Below are 19,096 nucleotides of genomic sequence, written 5' to 3' on the forward strand. Positions count from 1 at the left end.
TGAGCACTGCTTCATTAACCAGCCACCATTTGTCTTGTTCAGTGTGCACGCACAGAGAGCTGTAATAGTCATGTGTAATGTGTTTTGGAGTGCGGTGTATTGCTCTTTTCTGAAACTTTTTCCCTTTCTTTTTTTGTCAACTTTCTGCATTGGCAGAGCATCTTGGGATTGAATTTATGGGTATGGACCAATCATCATTCCTTTTAGCCTGCAGATTTTAGAGCCTAAGAGCTGAAATCTTTTTCCCTTCCTACTCTTACTTTTCAGTTCCTAACTAATTTCCTTTTTCTTTAGAAGGGATCATACAGCTATAACAATGATTTCTCTGCTCTCAATCTATGATTAGTCTACCAAAATGGCACTGAGTGCAGCAGGTGTGAGATTCCCAAGCTTCTAGAGTTCAAAATCACCTCACCTGCTGCAAGTTGACATACAGCCCACTTTGTTTGATTGGATCTGTCTATGCTGTTATTTCAAGCCAGGGTAAGTTGGAGTGTGGTCCATAAGGCTACAGGGGAAACCAAAGCAGGGGACTTAGAACAAAAGAAACTGTAAAGATGCATCCCTTAAAAAACATGCCACATCTTGGATAGGAGTTTGACATCGAATATAAAAATTATCTGTTTAGTAACCTAGAAAGCCTTTCAACTGCAATATTAGATGTGCAGACTTGAAGTACTCAGAAATGCTGCAGATATTCAAGTCTGACTCTAGTCAACCTCATTATCTCATGAGCAGAGAAATAGGCAAACGGAAAGAAAGAAGCTTTGTGCTATGTTAGCTGGAAATTGAGGAGCTAATGGAATTACATTTGAGTAACTAGGATTATCCAGACAGGTCATCCAATAGAAATATTCACACTGTAACCATGAAAACAAAATCTCCCGAGAGCACATGAAATCCAGGCACACATCTCCCGAAGACCTTCCCCCTCAACAGTGGGGAGAAAAGGCCGGAGTCGGGAGGAGCGGCCATCTGTGCTATCTTCCCAGTGACCCCGGCGCCCCACCAGCCTGAGCTGAATGCTGCCTGCAGCCCTGAGGTGGGCTCATGGGGCAGAAATGCACCTGCTCCCCACCCTGCTGGCCACAGGGGCGACATGCAGCCTGGGCACCTGACCGCTGCTGCCTTCTCTTGGCCATGACAGCATGCTCTACCCCTAGTGGATTTTCCATAGTTCACGGGAAATGAGGCAGCTGCATGCTTGGGATGGAAGCTCAATGAACTGCCCACGCCTCCTTCCCCCAGCAAAAAGAAAAATAATTCCAGGAGAAAACTCTTCATTTGATGAGAAAATCCCCAAGTTTCTGTGGGTGGGGCGTTGTGCGTCTCAGAATATCTTGTCAGAGTGGGAGCTCAATAGGGAGACCAACATCACCGTTGGGTTTTCTTGCCTCAGGATGAAAAGTAATCCCACTTCTGAAAAGGTTTACTGGCCTTTCCTGAAGGGAGGAAAGATATCTACCATCCCTCTCTTTTATCGTCAACAGCATATTCCTTGCTTTGTAGCTTAAGGGTCTGACTATAGAATTTAGTATTTCTGTTCCTGAAAAAGTTAAATAAGATAGTTCAGGTATCAGTAAAGTCTTCTAAGGATCAGTGAAGACAAAGGAACACTTTCCAGGGGCTCTGTGGCTCCAGGCTGGCCTGTGTATTAAACTACTTCACTGCATCCTTAAGAAAATCAGACCTTAAACATCCTTAAAAAAAAGTGAGAAAGGCGAGGGCCTTGTCTCTTGGCCTGGCCAGCTGAGGCTGAGAAAGGGGCTTGATCTGATTCATGTAATGCACCAAACAGACCTTAGACTAACATCTCAGAGACATCTCCCCTCTAGAGACAGACTCACAGATGGGACTGACTCATTCCTGCTGTTAGCACTGTCTCTGATTTGCGCCTGTCCTATGGACCCATTCACACAAGGAAAAAGGTAATATTAAAGGGGAAAAGAGCTAAAGGAACCCATTGCTTGTATCGTTTATCAAGTATGAGGGTACTTCAAAAAGTTCATGAAAAATGGAATTAAAAGGGTTCATTTTTGACGCCAAATATTTTGAACTCCATGCATAGTTTTCTTCATAACATGCATTTTCCGCGAACTTTATGAAGACTCCCCGTATTTGTCCTTTCACACATTCATATGGGGACGGGTGTGGCTGCTCTAGCACAACCATGAAAAAGTCAAATGGAAATTTAGATGAGAAACTTGCAGTGCATTTAGTAAATGCTGATGCAGATACAGAGCTTTAACCCCTCATCTGTATTCTGTGGGCCTTGTCTTTGGTTCATTTTAATTCTTTCACATTACCCTTTGGCCTTTATTGAACTATCTTTTTATTTCCATGAAATAATCGTTTTACGGAAAACCATGTGTCTGCCAATGTAACAAGAATGGGCAAGTCACTATATACCATTTGTTCATGAATCCAGCTGAATCTAGTCTTTATCATTAACAACCACTAGAAGAAATTTTGTCTGCAGACTCCCTGAGACTACATAACTTCGTTTTCCTCAATTTGGCCCATGCATATGTCCCCATTTTTGAAACTCACAGAAGCAGTGTCCCTGCTTTCTCTAACGATAGAATGTTAGGGTGTCAGGGAAAAAGTGTGGCTAAGACCTTGCCATTCCTGTAGGACAAGAAGTAGAGTAAGCAGAAGAGCGCAGAGTAAAGTAGGACCTCCAATTTGTTGGCAACCATATGCACACTCTTTGACAGCTCATCACAGAAAAGGACACTGCTGGGCATCCCCATTCCCGCGGAGGAGGGCAGCGGTGGGCGGGAGGGGTCGGGTGAGACCTCTGCTCCTTAGACATGTATGCTAAAGACTGATGGGGATGCCAAGGGCAAGAAGGGCGGCTGCAGTGGCATCAGCTCTCAGGTAACACCTGTTCAGAATGAGATCTCTGTCCTGTGGCTCTGGGGGCGGGGAGGCAGCAGACACGAGCAATTAACATGTCAGCACTTACACTCCATGTCCTCGTTTGACTTCTGCGGCGCAAAACACCGCGACACCAGCTCTGTGTCTTCTGGTCCAATGCACCAGCTGCTTTGCTTTCTAATTGTGGCTTCCACACAACCGCTAGCCCAGGTTAGGCGTTATGCTGTATGGGATAACCCTTCCAACTCTGCATCCACCTCTTCTTCCCACCCCAGCATTTCCTCCTTCTGGTTTTCTTTGAGTTATTTATTTTTCCTCCCTTAGTATCAGGCATGCTGTGCCAGGGACCTCAGATGGCTCCTAATCTTTAACCTTGTTTTCCCTTGCACTTCACTTCCTCGCTCTCTCTGTCATTCTGTCAGTCTGTCTGTTCTCTTGGTTTGTTTTTCCTTTCCACTTCGAACCCTTTGGTTTGTTTTTGTATAATCTATGCAATATTCTGGTCTTTTACCTACTGACTTCTTTTTTCCTTCTCCTCCTGTTAATAATCAGTACTCTATTAATTTGATTTGACAATGTTCTTGACCTGTTAACTGGAATTTGATTATCATGGACTCGGCTTGTAGGAAACATTTTGTTTTTAATGATAAAGTCCACTGTATCATAAAAATTATAGTCCACTTTTTCATTTCAAGAAAAGTTCCTGGGAGTTGTCCTCTCTCAATGTTCTTTGGGGGTTCCTTGTTGATACCCAGACGAGACAGCTCCATTTATACAATAGTCCTAGTTCTAGACCAGCTTATTAATCTCAGTGGCAAGTAAACAGTTTATTTATTTTGTCATGCCTGAGTTCTCTTTCTGAGTGAACTTGTGAAGACCTTCCAATAAAAATAACCAGATCGTTGGAAGTTCAGGTCCTAAGGGATCAGGGTCCTCATTAAGTCAGCAAATCTTTTTAAGAACTTGACCTACCTTAATGTAATCAAGTTATCTCCCAAAGAAACTGACTTACAAATAGAAAAATTTCCATGAATTAGAGATTGATTGCAGTAACAGTACAGTAGTATCTTAAGCATCACACTTCCTTGGTATAGTGTACATTAGCTAATTTGCCAATGCAGGAATGTGCAGTCTCTTCCAAATTGGACGTCATTTGTGCGAATGACTTCTTCATACAAGTAAATTAGTTCTCTGAGTACAGTTGGTAAAGTAATAAGAATTGTCCTCCCAAGGACTCCCCTGCCTATTGCATTGGGCCTTCTATGATGCAGTGCCCCACTGCTCTGTATTGTGTTGCTTCTTATGTTTCACCTGTTTTACTGCGAAAACAGGTATCCTGAGTCAATTGACTTGCTAACTACAAGCCAAGTTCATGTTTGCAAATGTCTTTGAATTTAATTTTTGTTTAAGTTAGAAATGACTCTTGTAAAGACCACTGGATAGCAAATGCTGATATAAAATATGTGGGAGCTACAAAGAAGTGAGAGACAAGGGGGTGAGGGAGGAGGGTCTCACAGGGCCAATTCCAGCTCTTTTCATTGGTGTGCATTCCTGTTGTCTTTGCAAGAGATTTTTATTTTCTTTGCAAGAGATTTCTTTAAAAAAAAAAACCTACAGCATTTTAACCCAATAGTTATTTTATTATTAATGTTTATGTCTTGCCAGTTTGGTAGCACATATTTTTATATATCTATTGCTTAAAAGTAGAGTAATTTTAGAGTATTTTTATTGTAAGTGGCCTCAACTGGCTGTGTTATGGATGATCAAAGTGTAGTACAGAGCATGTTGTACCTTAGAAATGTGTGTAAGCGTAAAGAATTGCCATATGTTTATTTTCTTGTGAACATGGACAGTGTCGTGCAGCATGCCAACTGTCGGGTTGTAGTGCGTCCTGGCAAGTGTAGGTGACCTTTGGTGACATCTGCTTTCATCCCTTTCCAGAAGCAGAAGAGCTCTACCAGAAGAGGGTGCTGACCATAACTGGCATCTGCATCGCCCTGCTGGTGGTCGGCATCATGTGTGTGGTGGCCTACTGCAAAACCAAGTAAACCTTCCTCCTCCCGCTTTCCCCTCTCAGGGCAGAGATGCCATAGAAGGCCAGGGCTTTGCAGGAACCGAACCAGGCCCCACAGCCTAGTCTTGGGTTGGGGGAGGCTCCCTCCCTTATTTTTCTCCTTGAACTACTCATTGAAGACCTTTCCTAATGACATCCGTTGGAAAGCTTTGCCTATTTGTGTGACGGTACACCGAAGATTTGTGATACAGGACTTTAGCACCAGGAGTGGATAAAGGATTGGAGGAACAGGCTTATATTTCCAGGAGTGCCCCATAGGTTGGGGTGCAGGTGCCATGCATTATTTAGCTTTTCCTTATTACAATGAAACGCCTACGGCAACTAACTCTTTAAAGAGAAAAGGGTTATTTAGCTCCTAGTTTTGGAGGTTCGAGTCTCTAAGATTGAGAGGCCCCGTTGGTTTGGCCTCTGGGGAGAGCAGTTGGATGGCAGTGATGCAGTGTGAGCAGAGGAAGGATCATTTGGCCAGCCAGGGAGCAGAGAGAGTAGCCAAAAGGAGGCTTTCATAACTCATTAAATTATGAGAACTGCCTTCTGAGGGCACGCCCCCAGGTGGCTTAAGTCCCTCCCACTAAACCCCATGTCTTAAAGGTCCCTCTGACTCCTAAGAACACCACTCTGGGGGCTGTATAACACATGGACTTTTGAGGGACATCCAAATTAATATCCGAACCATAGCACATCCCATACCAAGAGGGAGGTGAGTCTATCACTGCTGAGGGCAAGTCTGATTTGCCCTAAACCTTAGGAGATGAAGGAAACGCTTGGCACTATTTGAATTTCAGTATTCCAACACTAATTATGCTGCAGCTCTGTCTAATTGTGTTGCCTGTACAAATGCTCTCAAAGTAAGAGGTAGCCAAAAGAAAGCTCGTGGGAAGGACACAAGCAAAACTTGCTTTAAAAAAATAAAAGGGAAAACATTCAAATAAATGTGTATTCACCATTTTTGACCCTTTAAGCTTGGTCTGTATTAATAAATACAATTACTTTCTGACACAAATTCCCTTCACTGTTTTCTCCTACATATAACTTCCACTTGAAATTTGAAGTAATGTTAAACTAACAAGGTTTTTGTGTTTTGTTTTCCGGATTTCTGGATTTTGGCTTCATGACATAATATTCTCTTGCCCAAACTAGCCATGACAATATTAGCTTGATCTGAATATTACAATAAGGAGCATAAATCTGCTTTTATGCCACAGAAACAAGGGTAATGATTGCATTTTCTCACTACCCCATGATTTTGGGTGTTGCCGGAATTAACTGATAGAGAAGAATCAATTTCATGAGTTTTATTCAATCCAAATTCAATATTCATTACGTATTAGGGTCATGTTACAATTATGCCCCAATCTATGGCAAAATCTGCCCATATTCTCACCCCTATGCATGTGCAGCATTCACACACATTGTGTATGAAATACAGATTCAAATTCAAGTTCACTTTCTTGAGAGACCCACAGGAGAAACGATAAATGGAATCAGCCTTATCAATTCCACAGCACAACTTGCTATCTAAAACAAATGACTATCTATAAAACTTCATGAAAGTGGATCGATTAGGCAAGTTGGGATTTTAGCCAAATACCAGCTTATTTGTTTCTCCATTTTTTGATCTTGCCCCTGGGTAAAACAGCCAAGTTTCTATAAGACACTCGTCTAGCTTTTACAATCTATTTGCTAAGGATGTGAGATTCCCCTCATTCTGAGCTGGAGCAGCACACACGCCCTCCCTTGTTCTTCAACACCAATCCACTGTCTTGAGTTATACTCATAGGTCTTGGGAGAATCAAGGTTTGGCTGTACTAGGAAATGCAAACAATAGAAAAAATAAGTATTCCCTTGTTCACATCCAGGAAACAGCGGAAAAAGCTTCATGACCGGCTTCGGCAGAGTCTTCGGTCAGAACGGAACAACATGGTGAACATAGCAAACGGGCCTCACCACCCCAACCCACCCCCAGAGAACGTGCAGCTGGTGAATGTATGTTGATTCTGGCCAGTGGAAAAATCCAAGTGTCTCTTCTCTGTTCGGGCGCCTTAACATTTATTTGCTAAAGCTCTTAGGCTCTTAGCTGCCGCCATTAATCACCATGGCTTCCAGGAATCCAGGGTTTTGCCAGGAGAAAATAATGGGAACATTTTTTTCAAGTAGATTTGGTTACTGTAAAACCAGCACATTTCCTCTTATAAAGTGTTCATTAGGATGTTGGAATAATAACGTAGGGTTTGCTCTGCAGAAAGGTCCTAACTGGAAGGAAAAAAAAAAAGGAAAGAAAAATAATAAAATTAATAACACAAGAATCAGAAGGAAAATTTTAAAATACAATTTAGAAATGCAGGCTACTCCAATCTATGACTGATTTAGTGCAGATAACAAGGCAAAGAGCTTAGGAGTTATTTTTATTAGGGGCACTTCACAGTGCCTGATGTTTTGGTGATCCTGATTGCCAAAGGACAAAGTCAGGGCATGGGAAGGCCAACTGTCTTACCAAATGTGCTTCTCAGTGGCAAAACCAGAAGAACATATTGCTTCCTTTATACCATGGTTCTTGCAACATGATGTCATGCCCTCCAGATGCAACATGTCCTTAATCATGCAAATATATATACATATTTGAACTTTAATCATCTATATCTATATCTATCTATCATCTATCTATCTATTTATCATCTATCTATGAACCTTACCAAGCACTAGGCTTTTCAATACAGTTAGTTCATAGAATATCAGATTGTGGGGCGCGTTTGCAGATCATCTTCCAAATCTCTCTTCTGTACAAGTAAAGGCCAGAGCTGGACTCCGTCCTCCTGGCTTTGGAGTATTGCTCTTCTTTATAGCGTAAGCCTCGTTCTTGTTTTCATTTCCCTCTGATGTATGTTTCCTAATAGACAAAGCTTGAAGATCGGATTGCACTGCCATTTCCTATACTATGAAAAATGTATACAAGGGGTCTTCAAAAAGTTCACAGAGATGTGCATTATCTTTTGACTCCATGTTTTCCTGAGCTTTTTGAAGTACCTTCAGATTTTGAGGGGAGCAGATATGACATAGGCTTAAATCTGGAGTTGGTGACTTCTATTTTAAAAATTTTTTTTATTTTTTTATTTATTTGACAGATAAAGTTAGACAGTGAGAGAAAGAGACAGAGAGAAAGGTCTTCCTTCCATTGGTTCACCCCCCAAATGGCCGCAGCTACGCCTATCCAAATCCAGGAGCCAGGTGCTTCTCCTGGTCTCCCATGGGGTGCAGGGCCCAAGCACTTGGGCCATCCTCCACTGCCCTCACAGGCCACAGCAGAGAGCTGGACTGAAAGAGGAGCAACTGGGACTAGAACCCGGGGCCCATATGGGATGCCGGTTCTGCAGGCGGAGGATTAACCAAGTGAGCCACGGCGCCGGCCCCTGGTGATTTCTAAACTACCAGTGAAACTTGTGGCAAAACAAGGGGTGACTAGGTTAACACACATTTTTTATTTTTTTCTCCTCATCATCTTCATCAAAATGTTCTGCGTAGTTGATACATGCATTCTCTCAAAGATAATTATAACCTATCATCATGTGACTTCTGATACTGGATGCTGAATTACATTTTCCAACAATTTTTAAAACATTTATTTATTTATGTTGTTTGAAAGGCAGAGAGACAGAGACAGACAGATTTGAGAGATATCTGGTCTGCTCATTTACTCCACAAATGCTCACAACAGCCAGACCTGGGCCAGGCTGAAACCAGGACACTAGAACTCGTCTGTGTCTCCCACATGAGTGTCTGGACCCCACTACTTGAGCCATCACCTGAAACCTCCCAAGATTTGCATAAGTAGGAATGAGATAATCTACTTAAGACACTTAGTGCTGTGGTATTTAGTGAGGCTCAATAATTGTCAAATATTATTCTCAATATATTCGCCAAGCTTACGTGGCCTCCCAAGAAGCAAAAGTGAAACAGTGCAGGAGCTAGAAATGGGTCACTAAGTGTTTTCTTCTCAAGGCAAGCTGGCCGGAGTTCCCATGAGAAGCCCCGCTGAACAGCCTTTCCACTAGCAGAACCAGCAAAAGTTTCAACATAACTCAAGCTGTATGTTTTTGGGTTTCCAGGACTGCATCAGGTGTTTTAGATTCCACAGTCCATCAGACTATAAAATGCCCTATGTCATTTAGGAGTATTATTTCTTTTCTCCTTTTCCCATTATTGTTGGTATAAACACTAGCAGCATTTAAAACACAACTCAAAAGGGGCCTCTCTTGTTGATAGAAAGTAGTAGTAGCTACTGTGGTTTGCTAATATAGAAACTACTTGCATTAAGTATAAGACCCTCTATGTAATGTGCTTTGTTGAGATGTGTGCCCTGGATAGCTATTCTAAGGCCTTTGAATGTCTCAGTAGCCTTGTGAGTCTTAGCGCTGACAACAGGTTTAAAATCTCAGTCACAGTAGGGCAACATGAGCACTAGGAATTGAAAGACAAAGGTAGATACAAAATATAGATATGAAAAATTATTTTCTAGGGAGTTGAAATTTAAAATAAGACAGACCATCTCTACACTTTTGTTGCACTCGACTATCTGTTAGTCTCCTTCAACTTGCTTCAGCCATGACAAAAATGAATATGGGACAGATATTTGTACTGAATTCTGGTCATACTACAATTGGAAATGAAATACAGAAAAAAAATGGGTATTTTTCTGATACAATGCAGCTGTGACTTTGGGTCCTATGACATCTGTGTGCACATATGGAGAGTAACTCATAAACTCCTGCCTGAGTAGCCAGAAGAGGATTTGTCATCTGGCTATTGGAGAAATGGGATTGATTACAAAGCAAGTGTGTAAGAGTAGATTTGTGTGTGCATAACAATGTTATTTTGACTTACATGAACCTTCAAGTTGTGTCTCTTTGTTTATCTAGCAATATGTGTCTAAAAATGTCATCTCCAGTGAGCACATTGTTGAGAGAGAAGCAGAGACATCTTTTTCCACCAGTCACTATACCTCGACAGCTCATCATTCCACCACTGTCACCCAGACTCCTAGTCACAGGTAGGAGAAAACAATCATTCCATGGCATTTTTCCCGGGCTGAAGTTTTACACATTGCCTTTTGCTATCACTGCCAAGGAAAGGAACAGGAGGCACTTGTGACCTCCTGAAATACATGGTCTTTGGACATGAACAAACTGCAGATATCAACTGGCCCTGCCTTTAATTGCTTTATAAATTTGAGGTTCCTTTTTTTCCATTACCAGAAAAAGGAAAATAATACCTACTTCACAGGATTGGTGGTCCCTATTCCAGAAATTATGTTTCCTCATGCCTGCTACCCACTGAATTGCCACACTGGGAAAAGTCTGTCTTAGATTCTACACAATACTTAAAAGTTGACTTCTTTCAGTAATTGAACTGCCCTGGTAAATACGCACGAGAATTGATTAAATAGTTAAGTCCTAAATTCTCCGATGCCTAGTGATTTCAGTGCACTCTATCAAGAGGTGAAGAGAAAAGAAAAACAACAAAAGGTTTCTTTCATGTAAGCCACTCAAGAACAGAAATTGAAAGGGTCTTAGTACGTGGTGGTATTTGATAGATATCATTGCACAAGTGAACACATGAATAAAAGGTTTACAAAGCTAATCTGAATTAAGATTCGTTCTTTAAAAAATAGAGGTATTTATTTATTTATTTGAGAGCCAGAGTTAAAGAGAGAGGGGAAAAATAGAAAGAGAGAGCGTCTATCTGATGGTTCATTCCCCAAATGGTCACAATGGCCAGGGCTGGGCCAGGCTGAACCCAGGCGCCTAGAACTCCATCTGGGTCTCCACGTGCATAGCAGGGTTCTAAGTTCTTGGGCTGTATTCTGCTGCCTTCCCAAGTGCACTAACAGGCAGCTGGATTGGAAGTGGAGCAGCTGGACCTGAATCAGCACCCATATGGCATGCCAGGGTTTCAGTTGGTGACCCAACACACTGCGCCACAATGCTGGGCCCCAGCTTATCAAGATTCTTTGTAACAGTTCTGTTTATGGAAGCGAGCAGTGTTGTGGGCTATTGATGCATTAGTTGTTTGAAATATTTGCCAGAATCACTTCCTTTTCTTTTTATTTCTCCATATGATTTTTTGAAAAAATATCTCATTGCCTCTCACATTTTCCCCCTAGCTGGAGCAATGGACACACTGAGAGCATCATTTCGGAAAGCCACTCTGTAATCATGATGTCATCAGTAGAAAACAGTAGGCACAGCAGCCCAACAGGGGGCCCAAGAGGACGTCTTAATGGCTTGGGAGGCCCTCGAGAGTGTAACAGCTTCCTCAGGCATGCCAGAGAAACCCCTGACTCCTACCGAGACTCTCCTCATAGTGAAAGGTAAAACCGAAGGGCGAGGCTACAGCAGAGGAGACCTCAGGGAGAGGATGCTGGGAGCACCTGCAGTCTCACCTCAGGAATCTGTTGTTCTCAGGATAAGGGGCGGCGCTTGCCTGTTGTAGGAGTGCCCCTAGTTGATGAAGTCAGTTTTGTTTGACTGAACGCATTTCAGTCAAAAGGATTTGATGTGGAGAGTGCAGCAAATGTGGAGTTCCCAGCTGTGGCCGTAGGCTCAAACCCACTGCGGGGCTCAGCGTCCTCAGCTGTAGCATAGAAGAGATGGCATCATTGCTTATAAAGACCCTTCTATAAACCCACTGGGCCAGTTCACCAAATCCTAATAGGGTTGGTAGTCAGCTGGCTGTGTGGTCTCGAATGCTAACTTGGTCTGACCTTCTAACCTGTGAAATCAAATCAAGGGCTAAGTCACTGCTGACTGTCGCGGGCAAACAACTGTTTGCTTTCCTCCGTGTGTTATCTCTGCTCTGACCTTCCAAGAAGGGATGAATAAATACATCTCTTGTATGCTGCATCTGGCAGTCTCCACATGTAGTTTTCAAAGCAGATATTGCCTTTGATATGGGCCTTTATCCAAGAATGGTTGGCTTTCTTCTGTGGCAGATGGGTAGGGTTGGGTTGGGAAAAACAGCAAAAGTAAAATAAAAAATAGGGGAAAGTACACTGGAAAAGATGATAAATTAGGAATATTGAATTCATAGATTCTCCGTCCATTTTCACCTAAGTTGGAAGAGAGTGACACTCAACTGGTGTTTTAGCCCTTCAGGAAGCTGTTACCTGTTGGTTTTCAATTCCACTGAGTTTATTTTGTTATTATCAGCTCAGTCTCACTACTGAGAATTTAAATGTTTTAAATGATTAAAATGTTTAAATGATGGTTCAGATGATTTTAAATCCATATTTACTTGGTAGTTAAATGGGTATTGATGATTTTAATAGACGCTCTCCACTCATGAACTGAGATGTACCACAGCAAAGGATGACCCACTCTGGGCTAGCACCAGCTTATATGGAGCCTGCTGATGACTTCTTTAATGGTCTTTTCCCAAAATTGACATTTCAGAGCTATATGGAATGTATGAAATTAGAGATTTCCTTCCAACCCATTCATAAAATGGTATGGCAGGGTCCAATGCTGGTTTAAAATCTTAGCTTTAAATTCATGCAATTATATCATTATATATTAAGGAAGTCTGTCCCTCCTAATTCAATCTTGTGTGAAATATGAAAAGGAGGTGAGGGCTGAAATCTTTCTTCATCAGTACATGTGATGTTGGTCGGTAAAGGCTGACGCCTCCTTGCTCTGGTAGGATTTCTCACCTACCCCGTGTGTTATCTAGGGCTGAAAATACACCTGAGCTTGGCGGAAACAGAGTGAAAAGGCGAATCACTTGCATGTGCTGGTTGAGTTTGAATTAACATTTCCAGGAGAGCTTCACTTAAGTACTCCCAAAGTAAAAAAGTCTGGAGACTCAAGCCCCAAATATTTCAGTTTCTGAGACGTGTTCCAATTTTAGATGCAGCTGAATCTCACACCCGTATCACTGTGACTCATGGGAAACAGGGAAGCTGACAGCCTTCCTTTCCCATCAGCTAGAGTTCAGGTGATGACATCCTGTGCCATCAAAGGTCATGTCAAATTAAACTCTGTGAACGCCAACGTGAAAAAAGAGTCGTGGGATGCTATCCAGTGGTAACATTTGTATCAAAAGCTGAGAAATGTGACCTTAACATAAGCCACATCTTCCTCCATGCCCTCTTATCTGGGCTAAGAAAGCATGGTATGGTAAAAACAATGCAGTGCTCTGACGACCAGATTCACTGCATGGTGTTAGATAGGGCATGACCTAAGGGAACGTGGTAAAGCCGACCCCCGAGCAGTCGCAAGAGATTAATTGACCAAAGACTGGTGCAGAGATTGGACATGGACCCCAAGGTGGTAACTGCAGAGCCAACCCAAGGTTCTCTTAGGCTTTTCTTTGAATATCTTGGACACTGGGATGGATAGTTGCAAACTGGATGTTAACGAGTAGCATTTCATGGAAAAAAATTAAAAGCACACAAATGTATTACACTGTTATCAGGAATAAATCTAAGTTACTATGCTCTTTTTTTTTCATAAGACATAACCTTATAGCTGAGCTAAGGAGAAACAAGGCACACAGATCCAAATGCATGCAGATCCAGCTATCAGCAACTCATCTTAGATCTTCTTCCATTCCCCATTTGGGCTTCATTCTCTAAGACCCCTTGGCCTTTAGGAAGGTATAGTATTTAAGTAATACTTCTTTCCCTTCCAAATCCCTGAGCCTTGGTCCTTATAAACTGAGAGGTTTCCAGGACCTTTGGCCCTTTTGTCTTGGCTCACTTGCTTTTATTTAAAATCATAATGAGATTGGAAATCCCAAAAGTTTTGATGAGCTAGGCAATGTAGCTGATCTTTGCATGTACGCCCGCGAGGAAACTCTTGGCTGCATAATTGTAGATTCCAAGGGTGCTGAATTTCCTAGTGTAAAAATCAAAAGGGATGCAATGAATAGAAAATTCTTTGTTCTTTGATTATATAATATCTTGAACTCTGTCCCCTCACCCCCCCTGCCCTGTGCCTCTCATTCCACCACACTTATGCAGGGTATTCTGTGCTCACACAGGTATGTGTCAGCCATGACCACCCCGGCTCGTATGTCACCTGTAGATTTCCACACGCCAAGCTCCCCCAAATCGCCCCCTTCGGAAATGTCTCCGCCTGTGTCCAGCATGACGGTGTCCATGCCCTCCATGGCAGTCAGCCCCTTCGTGGAAGAAGAGAGACCCCTGCTTCTTGTGACTCCACCAAGGCTCCGGGAGAAGAAGTATGACCACCATCCTCAGCAATTCAACTCCTTCCACCACAACCCCGCGCATGAGAGTAACAGCCTTCCCCCCAGCCCCTTGAGGATAGTGGAGGATGAGGAGTACGAAACGACCCAGGAGTATGAGCCAGCTCAGGAGCCTGTTAAGAAACTCGCTAATAGCCGGCGAGCCAAAAGAACCAAGCCCAATGGCCACATTGCCAACAGGTCGGAGATGGACAGCAACACAAGCTCTGAGAACAGTGACTCAGAGAGTGAAACAGAGGATGAAAGAGTAGGTGAAGATACGCCTTTCCTGGGCATACAGAACCCCCTGGCCGCCAGTCTTGAGGCAGTACCTGCCTTCCGCCTGGCTGACAGCAGGACTAACCCAGCAGGCCGCTTCTCAACGCAGGAAGAAATCCAGGCCAGGCTGTCTAGTGTAATTGCTAACCAAGACCCTATTGCTGTATAAAACCTAATAAACACATAGATTCACCTGTAAAACTTTATTTTATATAATAAAGTATTCCACCTTAAATTAAACAATTTATTTTATTTTAGCAGTTCTGCAAATAGAAAACAGGAAAAAAACTTTTATAAATTAAATATATGTATGTAAAAATGTGTTATGTGCCATATGTAGCAATTTTTTACAGTATTTCAAAACGAGAAAGATATCAATGGTGCCTTTATGTTATGTTATGTCGAGAGCAAGTTTTGTACAGTTGCAATGATTGCTTTCCCACAGTATTTCAGCAAAGCGTCCCATATATTCAGTTTTTGCTGGCTTCTTGTGCATTGCATTATGATGTTGACTGGATGTATGATTTGCAAGACTTGCAACTGTCCCTCTGTTTGCTTGTAGTAGCACCCAACCAGTATGTCTTGTAATGGCACATCCATCCAAATACTCTTCTCTTTTGTACGAAATTTTCTTTGCTTTCAGAATATGAAATGAGTTGTGTCTACTCTGCCAGCCAACGGTTTGCTTCATTGGGCTCTGAGATAATAGTAGATCCAACAGCATGCTACTATTAAATACAGCAGGAAACTGCATTAAGTCTTGTTAAATATTAGGAAGAAAGTAATACTGTGATTTTTTAAAAAAAACTATATTATTAGTCTGAAGACAGCTTGCTCTTACTAAAAGGAGCTACCATTTTCTTTATTTTGATTTATTTTTTTGTGACAAAAAGCAACAGTTTTAGGGATAACTTAGAAAATGGGTTCTGGCTTGCTGTCAGGGTAAATGTAATACCTTCCAAGAGGACTCAATTTCACTTTCTCTCCGGGGGAATGATCCAGAAGCTCATTGAAATCAAAACTGATAAAGGTGCAATCATCTCTGACTTGTACATTTCACTGATTTTGGAGCTAGAGATGGGTGTCAGCTCAGCTCAACAGGAGGCATGTCGCGGCACAAAAGGCCCAGTTCAGGCAGCACTGTTTAGTTTATCTGAAACACAGCTCGAGTGAAACGTGTCTGCTGTTTGTGGACGTGACGCCATTGTAGGGAAATATTTCCATCAGAGTTTTTAGGAGTAGACGCATAGAAGACACAGGTGAAGAGCAGCTGTGTGACTCAGTTGGTGTTTTAAAGCTTCATTGACCACTACTTTCTTCCCGTTGTTTTTCTCTTGTTTCCCAATGCTGCCTTGATTAAATCAAAACTATGCACCGACATTTTCGTCAGGAGTGGCCAGTGTGCGTGTGGTTTGTGATTACTGAGAACCTCCCACAAGGGATGACTCCTGAGGAAGTGTCAGTCGTGTTGGAAGGATTGCACCTTTACTTAAAGAGGTGACCCCCACCTGTGTTCTGACCTCTATATTTATAACCTATACCACTCCTTTTCCCGTTCTCTTAATTTTTGCTTAACTGTCACAAAGCAGGACTAAGATTAGTCTAAATTTTGCATGTTCTCATGGGATTGTAAATCCAAGGAAGGCCGATAGGCATTAATATTTGAAATAACTGCTAATTCAGGAAAATGAGTTTGAAAAAAGAAATGCTGAACCCATTTCACGCCCTGCCTGATTATCTACCAATCAAGGCTGGAGCTTTATAGAGGTTCCAAGTGGCTTCCTAGGAGCCAGGGGACAAAACAGGAAAATAGGAGTAATTGCTTTTTGTTTGCAGGTGAACTTCACCAAATCTTTATGTTAACAACTAATGGGAAGAAATGACATATAAGGAGGTCTTAGAAGAAAAATGCAGGCTGGGCATGAGTCATATCATTATGTTCCTACGTGTTTCTACAATCCACAGAGATGCCTGTCTGCTGGTCCGTGAAGTTGCTCTTATTGTTTGGTATCCCAGATTTCTGTCATTGTTCTTACTCCACTTGCTTTTTGCTCAACAGTGTCTTCCTCTGCTTTGATATCGACTCTGAGGAGCCCCGTCAGGTTGCATGGATTTCCCAGTTCTATAGAATTAGAAGCTCATGGCACGGGGAAGGAGACAGTCAGCCCAAAGAGGGCCTCTTAATTACTTTGGCATTCATTGCTTTTAAAGGCCGTGGTTCATTATTAGGTAATTCACTGAATAGATTCTCACATGAATTAAGAACCTTAAAAATTTTGTTTCAGATGCTTTGGACATTGGTGTATTCAGATGTCCCATCCTAAAATTTTTCAAGAATAAATAGAATCTTTCACGAAGAGACGGGAGCCGCGTTCTCCTCCGTCTTGAGAATAGCCGTGAATTTTCAAATTGCCGATGTCAATCAAAAATTTAGGACAAGAGGCAATTTTATCTCTAACTTCTTCTGGTCTTTCACAGAGGTGGCATGATGGTTGGGACAGCCTTTCTACCCAAAGAACAAGAGCTTCCCTGCACAGCCACCAGATCCATGTTCACAGGGACATCTCAGCAGTGCGACAGTGCTGTGTCCCTCGGAGCCATCCCTGTTTATTAAAAATTCAGACAGTACAATGGCACTTCAGAGGACTAGGGATCCATGTTCCCAGCAGGTGCAACGTTGTCTTGGGTGTTGAGATGGTGAGAATTGCTTAGGACATTTTCAGCAACTTTGTTACCTGGATCTGAAATCATATCCCACCAGGGTATGCAGTAGAATATAGCATTTGCAAAGCTCTTTTTCTCACTCACGATTCCTTTTCTGTCCTGTTTCCCCTCTTACCTGGTATGAATTGTTTTCTTCTCCAAGTATGTCCAGACAACCTTCTGCTTTCTGCAAAATGATACTCTGTGTAGGAGAATGTGTCCCCAACAGCAAGATGTCTTTTCTTGTATCAGTGTAACTGTCTTGATGTAGGTGGAGCCCATTCATGGTAACTTGCACAGTAACTACTCCTTTTTTCTTTTTTTGGCCTGGGTTGAAGGGTACATGGTTCACATTGGTGAAAGTAAGGAAGGCCTGACCTTACCTTGTAGTACTGGTTCCATTCCATCAGCCACAGAGATTTCCATCCTCCAAGACCCATGAAACACTGCAGAGAAATGCAGACGAAAAGAGATGGCCACATTTCACAAGTTCCATTATATATTCTTTTGTAAATACATATTGTACATTACTTGGATGTTTTCTTAAATCATTTATTGTCTTTATGAGTTAATGTCAGTTTTACTCTCTCAATTTACTGTGTAACATTGTAAATAACATAATGTCCTTTATTATTTATATTTAAGCATCTAACATAGAGAGAGTTGTTTTCATATAAGTTTAAGATAAATGTCAAAATATATGTTTTTTGTTTTCTTTACTTTAAAATTATGTATCTTTTCCTTTTTCTTTTTTTTTAAAGAATAATTTATTGTTCAGGAGAAAGAATGTATATGTAACTGAAACTATTTCAAGAATGCACATTTGAAGGCCGTGAGGTACTGATAAACTAAAGAATTTATTATCCAAAATACTAAGCAATAAGTAATTGTGATTTATTTAAAGTTCTGTTCATTTTCCATGAAAGACATACTGCAATAAAAACGCTACTCTGTGGAGACCGGGCAGTGTTGCTCAGCAGACTAATGTTTGAGTCTGTTCGACCAGCACCCTCCATCTTACTACAGTGTTGTACTCATTTGGGAATGTGTTCAGTGGACCCCATCACCATCTTGTCTGCCCATTGCTTGTGCCATTCTGCCTGTTTTTGAATCATCTTCTGACTACTGATTCTGTTGATCACTCTACTTCTTGATAAGGGGCCCCGCAGTCAAGCAATATGATGCCCCTCCCCCCACTGCAATACACAATAATATGTCAAAGAGAACATTTGAGGCCAGGACTGACTGCCTGGCTCCTGGTTGTCCATGTGTTCTGTAGTGACAGCAGGAAACGTCTTTATCTCATGAAAATGCTGATCCCATGCAGTCATGAGAGGTAGACCATGCAATCGTGGTTCAAATGGTCCAGTGGCCACAGTGGGCTCTAAGGCAACCATTTAGAATGTGCTTCAGTAACTTTCCTTTCCACTGGGCCCACAATTGACCAATGCATAGTTTAAAAAGAGGGTAAGGCTACGTTGAGTTCATTCCCCTCATCCTATCAATAAAATCAACCAACGTCATGCCCATCTTACTGCTCAGGGAGGGGCCTAGGTATGAGAAATTTCTCAAATTCTAAGACTCAGTCATAGAAATGAGGATATTACTTTTCTTATTGATCTTAACCTAATCAAAAGCCATATTTTAACTAATAGATATTTGCATGATACTTTTTATATATTTCAAGCATATATTTTACCCTTTATCTACATAGATTAAGAGGTGTGTGGAGGAGAGGCCAGCAATTCTTTGGGTCCACAGTAGCCTTCTTTGGAATGTGAAGGTAACCTGAGACTTCCGAGAAAAATCCACTTCCACTTCCTATCATCTAGTGATACCTCCGCTAGGGTCACCTCCAAACAGTCTGAGTGTCTGGGAGTTTTAAACTGTGGCCTTGACTCCATTAGTTTCCACTATACA

At 41.9% G+C, this 19,096-nt stretch overlaps 1 protein-coding gene across 22 annotated transcripts in view; it reads left to right on the forward strand.

The window, feature by feature from the left end:
• Positions 1-17,645, forward strand: part of NRG1 (neuregulin 1) — a 1,206,738-nt gene extending 1,189,093 nt beyond the window's left edge. For 9 of the 22 annotated variants that reach the window (XM_089327336.1, XM_089327337.1, XM_089327339.1 and 6 more), the window contains 5 exons: positions 4,822-4,924; positions 6,814-6,940; positions 9,868-9,998; positions 11,112-11,318; positions 13,988-17,645. In XM_089327336.1, the coding sequence (XP_089183462.1) occupies positions 4,822-4,924; positions 6,814-6,940; positions 9,868-9,998; positions 11,112-11,318; positions 13,988-14,642 (1,223 nt within the window). In that variant the 3' untranslated portion in view covers positions 14,643-17,645. Of the gene's footprint in view, positions 1-156; positions 181-4,821; positions 4,925-6,813; positions 6,941-9,867; positions 9,999-11,111; positions 11,319-13,459; positions 13,602-13,987 lie in introns of all 22 variants that reach the window. The other 13 variants (XM_089327341.1, XM_089327342.1, XM_070068535.2 and 10 more) reach the window with 3 other exon arrangements.
• The last annotated feature ends 1,451 nt before the right edge of the window (positions 17,646-19,096 follow it).

This window comes from Oryctolagus cuniculus, chromosome 2 (assembly GCF_051225735.1).
Source record: "Oryctolagus cuniculus isolate XC-2025 breed Fujian yellow rabbit chromosome 2, ASM5122573v1, whole genome shotgun sequence".
Classification (NCBI taxonomy): Eukaryota; Metazoa; Chordata; class Mammalia; order Lagomorpha; family Leporidae; genus Oryctolagus; species Oryctolagus cuniculus.